Raw genomic sequence first — 9248 nt, 5'->3', positions numbered from 1 at the left:
AGTTGTAAAATGTTAATGTAGCTACTGTAATGTTCAATTTCTGAAAAAAAAATAAAGATGAATGGCGTGCATGTTAATGGAGAGATTAATTGTAACAATTTTTTAACACGTCTTAATTTATTTTTCTCAACCTGGAAAGACGTCTGATATTGGACCGGCGAGATGATCCAAAGGTGTCATTTATGAACTTGCACTAGCTGTCCAGTAGGTGGCACCACACGGTGTGACAGTGAAGTCTGATTTCACAGTTTAATGGAAGCTTGAAAGATGTAATTCTGCAAACTTTATTACATGAATTATTGAATATTTAAAAAGGTTTATAGGAAAAAAAAACCTACAGGTTGCAACAAATTTTTACAGTTTACATTTATTTTGTTTCAGAGGGCTGTGTGCTGTGGTTTTGCCACATTTCAAAATCCCAGTTTACATCAAACCAACATGGTAAACAAGGCGCCATGATGGACTTTGTTCTGAGGCAGATTTTCAAGATGCACCATTTCCTTGAAAGTCCTGGTCCTGGGAGAAACGGGGAGGCAGGATAATTAAAGGCACAGATTGGGAGTCACTCCTTAAGCAACACATTCCTCCATTATTTGTTGTAAACAGTCTAGTGTGGTAAGGTGCACATGCAACGTGTCCAATAATGTCAGAAAGATCTGATGCAAGTTTCTGCATCTTTTATTATGAGTGGAAGTAATATAATGAGAAGAAAGTAACACTTATCAAAAATGAATATTGCTACATAATGTGTGATTATAGAGTGAAACACCCAGGAAATGAACGTGAAACCTGCTGCAGCATTTCTCCTCTGATTGTCTTCATCTCCTAAGTGTGCTGACAGGAAATGAGCAGAGGAGATTCTGGCTTAATTAAATTCCTGTTTCGCTGAGAAGGCAAAAAAAACAAAAATCCTTGTTGCTGTTTAGGCTGGACGCAACGTAGTTTTCTATTTTTTTATGTGAAACTTCAAACATACCTGTTAATGTAAAATCGTAACTAGCAGATGTTTAGAAAGTAACAAAAGTGAGGCTGTTTTGGTTCTTTGGAACTGGGGAAAAGAGACTCCTCCACGTTCAGTTTGGTTTCCAGTTCGGCCTTCCTCAGCGAGACGTCGACGTTTTAAGTAAAGCAGCCACCTGCTGAACAACTCGGTCTCTGAGGACAGACAGCTGCGAGCTCCACCTCTGCACTGCAGCCCCCATCTCTGCGCACTCCGCCTCCATTGTGTCCCACACGGACGAGACGAGGCTGCCGCTCAGACTCTGGGCCAGCTGACTGAGGCGGGAAAGGAGGGAGAACCCGAGCGACGCGCCTCCGACGGGGTTGGCCCACAACGCCGCCAGCAGCAGCAGCAGGCCCAGCAGAGCCACCGAAGCGGTGGGCTTCAGCTGGCGCCACCTGTCCCAGGCAGGTGGGACAGGCGGGTCTGCCTCTGTGCCGACGCCACCGTCGCATCTGGTGCAGCAGCACAGCTTGGGAACCGGCGCCTGCTCCAGGCTGCTGATGGTCACCGCGGGCCAGTTCTGCTGCAGGTAAGCCGCTGCGCGTGGCGTCACCGACAGGTTGATCCCGGAGGGCAGCGGGGTTCTGATGAACTTCTCCACCCGATCTCTGAACTGATGGACTTTCTCCAAAAACACCAGGGGGGAGTCTTCCTCCTCCACAGACGAGCCCAGAGACACCAGGTCCAACTGCTCCTCCTGAGATCAGCCAACCAATTAAAGCAACACGAAACCATTAAAAACAAAAAAAATTAAATAAAAAGTGGATGATTTGATTTATTATCAGCGTAAAATTTTGATGTTTTGACTCTCGAAACACTTCTTGGCAGCCCTGATAGAAATGTGACGAGCACTAAAATAAATACATCTCTCATTGCATTTTCCTAATCATTGGCAAATGCAACATTATTTTTATTCATTTTCAATTTTTGTCTGAACAATACTGTATTTAAAAATCTGTGTGATTTTATTTGATAGTTTTTATGACTTTTAATACTTCATGTATTTAAAAGGCCACTTTTAATCATCCATCCTCTTCCTCTTATCCGGGGTCGGGTCGCGGGGGTAGCAGCTGGAGAAGGATGGATGGATGGACTCTTGATCTTGTTATATTTAATTTCTATTGTGTGTTTGTCAAATCTCCTGTAGAGTGAAGCATCACTTCACTGTCACCAAATCTGCCTAATGGTATAAATGAAGTTGATTAGTAGAACACTGAAAATGTAATTTGATTATGTTTATAATTTTTCCACAAACTCAATGGTAAGTAACTAAGACGGATAAATTGAACTGAACCACAGGGTTCGTAGACTCCCTCCGAGTCTCCGCCTCCCAGTGCTCCCTCCGAGACTCCGCCTCCCAGTGCTCCCTCCGAGACTCCGCCCCCTAGTGCCCCCGGAGACTCCGCCTCCCAGTGCTCCCTCCGAGTCTCCGCTTCCCAGTGCTCCCTCCGAGTCTCCGCCTCCCAGTGCTCCCTCCGAGTCTCCGCTTCCCAGTGCTCCCTCCGAGTCTCCGCTTCCCAGTGCTCCCTCCGAGACTCCGCCTCCCAGTGCTCCCTCCAAGTCTCCGCCCCCTAATGCCCCCGGAGACTCCTCGTCGCCTCCAGTGGTCCGGCCCCAGCAGTTGGTAAGGTAACACGCACAAGCAGATAAAGGCCAACCACAGTCCCACGTAGAACTTTAGAGTTAACTCTGGCCGGACCCACATACACAGATTTTTTGTCTTCTCAAGGATGTTGGCCATGTCTCCAAAAAGATTTTGAGCTTTATGACCGACATCGCGAGCCAAGTGGAGCTTCTCAAATACACTCAAGTTTTCTTTTGGAGGTTCCAATGAATCAGACACTTGAGGTACGATGCTCCACTGGATCCTCCAGACTCAGTCGAAACTCCACATGTTTCGACCGAGCTGCACCAAACTTGGCTTGAGTGATCCTGGTTGGATGCCTGACGATCCTATATCGTCATAGTCTGACGTCATCTAAGCCCCGCCCCCTAAGAACAGGAAGTAACTTTTTTTTCTTGGAAAGCTCCATCTCTGGTTCTCTTGATCTAATCAAGGTGATCTTGTGTTGGATGACAGATAACAATTGGGCTCACTTGCTTTAAAGCGCCACGAGTTTTCAATGGAGTAATTTGGCCATGGCGGCGCAGCGAAGTGACAGGTCACGCTTCTGCCATACGTTTGGCTCTAAATTCCACAGTTTCGAGCTGAGCTGCACCAAACTTATTGGGATGGATCTTTATCCAGTCCAGGACAGGAATCCATAAGAATCTTTGGTGGGCGTTGCCTAATTTCTCTAAAGCGCCCCCTAGAGGTTTTTAAATGACCATCGCCAAGCCATGCTTTAACCCAGAATTATGAAACTTGGTACACATATGTATCTTGTCAGGAACTACGAAAAAGTCTCTTGGTGCCATGGTCCAAACTCAACAGGAAGTCGGCCATTTTGAATCATGGCCATCATGTCCATTTTAGTGACGTAGTATCTGATCGAACTCGTCCTACAGCGTTTAACACACAGACTTGAAAATCACTCCGCACACTCTTGAGGCATAGTAGGTCAAAAGTTCTCCTGCGATTTTTTTGTACATCAAAGCATGTGGGCGTGGCTAAGTGTCAAACTTTGACTATTCGCCATGAAACATCAAAGTGCAATACCTTCCACAGACAAGGTCACCACTGCATCAGACTTTCTATGTCTCATTATAGACCAGCCCTGATCACAGTCACATGGTCAATTGGTGACATCACATAAGCCCCGCCCCCTTCCAACCGGAAGTCCTCCGTTTTTTCTGCCGGATGTTTTACTTTTACTCTTTGATTCATATGGGTTTAATCCTGTGCCAACTGACATCAAATGAAATGATGATGAACTCCGTCAATGCTGGCTGCTGGCTGAACCATGCGGCGTGGCTGCATGGCGAATTGCAATCCCTCTCCGTATGCATACGGTCGTCTCTAAATCACATATGAATCATCTGATTTGCAACAAACTTTTTATGATTGACTTTTGTCAACCTGTAAAGAGCCCAATAGTATTCAATTTTAATTTGACTCCACTGATTCATTAATTTTCATTAAAAACTACAGCATTTGTTATTCATCAGCAGTCATTGTCAACAATTTCAGTAACTCGCCAGTAGGGGTCAGTATTACTCCACCAAAGACAAAGAGACCGATGGACAAACGGAGTTTTCAGAGAAATAACTTGCATCAGACAGAGAAAACACAGTGACAAGTCGACACAAAGATGATGAATAACTACATCAGTATTTCGCCAGTAGGGGTCAGTATTACTCCACCAGTGACAAAGAGATCGATTGAGAAATTGAGTTCTCAGAGGAATAGAGTCTGATGTGACCTTTCATCAGACAGAAAGGTCACATTGGGCACCGGTGGAGGAAGTGCGCGAGAGCGTCTGCGGTGGCGAGCGAGCGGCTGTGCTGGGATCCCCTCGTTCGCCAATAGGCCGGAGCGGCGCTGAGCTGCGAGGGCCGTTTGAGGCTGCTTGCAGATTTAATTCTATCTGTTACCTTCTACTACCTTTTACTGGCCTTAATTTCAGTTAATTTAATTTACTACCTTTTACTACAGCGCGGAAACCCTGTTTTAATTTGTCATGAAATTAACCAATTGATTGCTTATTACACACCTGCAGCTCCTTGACTGTGTGGATGAGGGGGTCGTAGGTCGCAGCCACCTCTGCAGCAGCCTCGCTCAGAGCCTCCAGGTAGGCCTGCTTCTTCCTGGCCAGCACCTCCTCTAAAGAGACAAAAAACTGGTTGACCTCCTGCCGGTCCTGCCTCAGCAGAGTGTCGCAGCGCGCCTTCTCCTGCTCCAGCTGCTCCCCCAGCTCACACACCTGAAACACGGGGGGACAGCGTTACGGTTTAGCCTCTCTCCCCCACAGACTCCCAGAGGGCCGCTCAACCTCCCAGCCCCCACCTGACTCCACTTCTGCTCCGAGAGCCTGGCCAGCAGCAGCGCCGGGGTTTGTTTTTCTCTGACAAAGGCCGCCTGCAGGTCGTCTATGGGATGGCCATGGTGCTGGCCGACGGTCAGGCACAGGCCGCAGATCAGCTGCCGGTCCTGGACGCAGTACATGTTGAGCGGCTGCCTGCGGTGCTCCTGGCAGGACGGCGCCCGCGGCTCGCTGTCCCTCTGGTACTGAAACGGCAAGACGCAAATCAGCATGTTTCTTTTTTAGCATGAATATCTCACCCCAAACGCGTCTTACTTTCTCGACGATGGCTCGCAGGGACACGTTGGACGGGAGCGCGTCCACGCCGCTCGGCGGCAGCTCCACCACGCTGCGGCAGTGGGGACATTTTATGGGCAGGCGCAGCGGGCGCCAGATGGAGTAGTTGGTGGACACCTGCAGCAGGTTCTCCAAGCAGTTCTTGCAGAAGGTGTGGGAACACGGCAGGACGCGCGGGTCGGAGAACAGCGAGTAGCACACAGAGCAGGTCAGGTCCTCCTCCAGGCTGTCCATCGCTGGAGGCGGACGGGACGACGCGGCGTCGCACCTGCTGGGAGGAATTTAAGAACTCGGTGTGTGATTGGAGAAAAAAAATGTTAAAAATAAAATCAGGAGAATCTGAGTGTGGGTGTAATTTAAAACACTTGTCATACAAAGCTGACAATCGTAATAAAAAGAAGAAAAAAAATCTAAATGTGCTGCTTAGTAAAATAACAGTGAGAATGTTAAGTAGGTTTTGGCTCGGTTCTGATTTTTACTGGTAAAATGAAAACAAAACAGTGTCACTTTGTCACCAAAATTGATTTTTTGTTGTTTTTTTTTTTTTGCCTAAATTGCTTAGGCCATTACTTTAGCAAGGTGATGATTTTCAAAATGGCTGACCTTATAAGCGTTTCTCCCTTAACTGCAGTGACCTTTAAAGTTTCTTAACTGGGTTTAAAATGCAGTGTTTTATTATTTTCAACCATAAAAACTTCTGTTTTGGTACATTTACCCTTACTCTGCTTTACTTTTGTGAGTTTCAGGTTTCAAACATGTTTTTTTAGATTTCAGAACATTAACTAGGTTATATTATTTTAATATCTTTCCACACGTTTTACATGCAGTACTGTGTAGAACATTAAATCATCTTTATGTTTGTAACATTTATAAACTGTCTCATTCTGATATTGCTCAAGGATTTTCTTTGGACCTTGGATGCTTTTTCCTCTCAGGTATTAGCACCTGGCCAGATTGAGTGGGTGTGTTTTTGTTGTTGTTGTTGTTTTTATTGTTCTTGCTCATTAACCGAGCTGCAGACGGGTTGGGCCCGTGTTGTCGTTACACAAACCAGACACCTTCTAGCAACGGAGCAATTTTAAATGGCAGCTACAACAGATGAGCCGGTACATCAACATTTTAAACAAAGGTCCAGTTTTGAAATTGGACCTTTCCTATCCGTCCTTTGCAGTGCGCCGACAGTCAGCTGGCTGACTGAAGACGACTTTACTTTTCATGCATAAACGCTCTTTTTGATTTTAGAGGGGAAAAGAGCCCAGAAGGAAACAAAAGGCAAATAACCTTTATGGGGATCTTTTCTTTGAGCCCAGTACATATTTAGACGGGTTTTTTTGTTTGTTTGTTTGCTAAGCTGCTCATTGAATCCGTCATTAACCGACTTCTCAGCTTGAGGAACAGGTCACAGATGTTGCCAGACCTCTTCTAGAACCAACTTTAAATGGGATACTTTGAGACTTTTCCAGTCATACTTATAGAAATATGTATTATTGTTTTAGCTCAATCTATGAACAACATTAAAAATAGACATAAGGTAGTATTTTAGCTCCGACAAGATGATTCACCAAAAGGTCATTGGCTAAAAAAAGAAATTGACGTAGGGTTTTTCTGTTTGTTCTCCCTATTCATGTGTGGGTTTTTCCTGGGTACTCTGGATTCCTCACACTGCTGAAAAATATGATTGTTAGCTTAACTGGCCTCTCCAAATCATTAGCTGTGTGTCTCTAGGTTGCTTGTAACTCATTTATCCAGGCATTCAGAGATTAGAAGACTTTTCTGGCTGATTAGATTACAAAAGGGAAAATTAAATGCAAATGTGCAGCTAAACCGCACCACATTCAGCAGTTTGTTCCTGGGAATATTTGGCTTTAGCAACAAGAAGGCAGCGGAAAACACTTGGCTCATATTACCTCCGATCAGTTATGTTGTTTGGTGTCTCCTCTTGTTACGGCCAGCAGCTACAGTGACAATAAAAGGCCCAGCGCCAGTTCCCAAAAACAAACACCGAACTGACCTGAACAGCTGGCAGGAGTCCAGCGGTGGATAAATCTGCGTTATAAACAAAGCTTTGTTCAACATTAATCCCATTTTCAGGATGGCCTCTACAGCCACAGCTTTATTTCTAACAAAGCTCCTCTACACCACAGTTTAATAAGCTATTTACGTAAAATACATTGCATTTTTTTTTCCCTTTTTTTTTTAACCACACTGTTACTTCCCACCAATACCCCTTTGCGGACAGTTAGAAACACGGCATACGTTGTTTAACTTATGTATGGTTTGTGATTAGTCAGCTAACTCAACTCGTGGTTTACAGCCTGGTAACGAAATGTGACTAATATTGAAATGTTTTAGGAGAAAACATTCATACTTACCCTATTTTCAGTGGAAAGTGGCCACAACAGCTTCTCCTTTCCGCTTCCTTCTCGTGCTGCTTTCATGCACGTCTAGTAAACTTGCATTTCCAAAACAGACAGGTCGTAACACGGAAGCAACGTTAACGTTCAAAACCAGGTAGTTGTATTTTTAACGCGGAAAAAAATTACTGACGTTTCTCAGTTTTTCGGAGCGTACTGAAAACAACAAAAGACGTCAGTTTAGAGGCAAGTTATGATGTTCCTTGAATAATTTGTTGCGTTTATTTCAGAGCTAATCTTTGTGGCGTTTCGGGTGCGCGCCATCGCATTCATCTTAACGTTATTCTTTCAGTCACAAAACAAATGCGGTTAAGTGTACAATTGTGTCGTTTCACGCGACACAAACCTTTTAAAACGAGTCAAATTTCAGAATCCCAGCTCTCTCACACTTGGAACTCGGAACTTCTCATTTTCGGTTACATATTGAACGGAGCATACGTTTCCGACCGCGTCCATTTTTTATTGCGCATGCGGATTAATGGCCAATCGGCCAGTTTAGCCAATAAGGGAGCGTCTTGTCTCTGGTTTGAAACCAGCCAGTAGCTGGAAACGAGCGCTGGCACGATGTGCACTTTGCTATGTGAAGGAACCTATATATTAAGTTTCTTTATTTGGGTTTGTATTATGGAGATAAAAGTCACAATGTATATTATGTATACGTTAATTGCATTATTTTCTGAAAACGTTCCCATCTCCACAGTTTCCATTTTCATGGTTCCCATTTAGGAACCAGAATAAATGTGACAAAACGAGCCCGTGAACTCGAGACGTGGCCCATAAAGTTCTATTGTTGAAATAAAAGGTCATCCTACGGAGCACATTCACTGTCTGAAAAGAGAAACTGAACAAGACGGACCGAGAGTTCGGTTGGTTTTTTACGGTCGCTTCACAAGACAGCATTCAAACCACAGTACTCGATGAAGCATGGTGGTGGCTGCCGCATCATGGGATGTTGGCCCTTTTCACACCGTTTTAAGATCCATTTACTGCACATCAAATCAAGGCACTTACCTCTCATTCATACCATGTTTAGCCCAGATACATTCTCTTTAGCGGTCTCCCCAGAGTGAGCTGGAAACTCTCCCATCATTAATTTTGTCTTGGGTGCACATGATGTTAGGTACTGAAGCCGAGTTCAATGTTCCAAACATATTCTGATGTTTATGGCTGATTACTCAGTCGACATGTGCTCAAGTTTCCCCCCCCCCCCCCCACTCTTAAAAGTTGTAAAATTAATGTACAGCATTTAAAGCTGCAGTATGCAACTTTTTTTATATGTTTATGAAAAGTGTCACTAGGTCATGGCAGAATAACTTGAAACCGAATATGTGGGGGAAGGCAACAACCAGAGCTCCTCTACCTCCTCCCTGTAATCCTACTGTGATCTGCAGATTTGCAAAGCTCCCGGTCAAAACACAGCCAATCAAGAACAGGGTCTTAGTGTCACCAGTCATGCTTGTGTACATGCTGCTCAGAACAGACTTTGTCATTCAACTGCACATATAAAATGTACATGAGTGAAATTTAGTTGCAAGGTGCCACTAATAAAAAATTCATTAACTTACCGTTTCA

General features: G+C 44.7%; 1 protein-coding gene across 5 annotated transcripts; it reads right to left on the bottom strand.

Moving 5' to 3' along the window:
• Nucleotides 1-348: 348 nt before the first annotated feature.
• trim59 (tripartite motif containing 59) lies at nucleotides 349-8080 on the bottom strand. Of its 5 annotated transcripts, none has more exons than XM_027999617.1 (6): nucleotides 7635-8080; nucleotides 7274-7308; nucleotides 5242-5533; nucleotides 4950-5171; nucleotides 4657-4866; nucleotides 349-1700 (listed from the first exon to the last, which is right to left on the bottom strand). In XM_027999617.1, the coding sequence occupies exons 1-6, from the start codon at nucleotides 7698-7700 to the stop codon at nucleotides 1101-1103; spliced, it is 1425 nt and encodes a 474-aa protein (XP_027855418.1). In that variant the 5' UTR covers nucleotides 7701-8080; the 3' UTR covers nucleotides 349-1100. The 5 variants fall into 5 exon arrangements, with proteins under 5 accessions (XP_027855418.1, XP_027855419.1, XP_027855422.1 ...); XM_027999618.1 differs by having other exon boundaries at nucleotides 5242-5530; nucleotides 7635-8079; XM_027999621.1 differs by lacking the exon at nucleotides 7274-7308 and having other exon boundaries at nucleotides 7635-8079.
• Between the last annotated feature and the right edge of the window lie 1168 nt (nucleotides 8081-9248).

Source organism: Xiphophorus couchianus, chromosome 18 (genome assembly GCF_001444195.1).
Source record: "Xiphophorus couchianus chromosome 18, X_couchianus-1.0, whole genome shotgun sequence".
NCBI classification, from domain to species: domain Eukaryota; kingdom Metazoa; phylum Chordata; class Actinopteri; order Cyprinodontiformes; family Poeciliidae; genus Xiphophorus; species Xiphophorus couchianus.
This window is presented reverse-complemented; position numbering and strand designations above follow the sequence as displayed.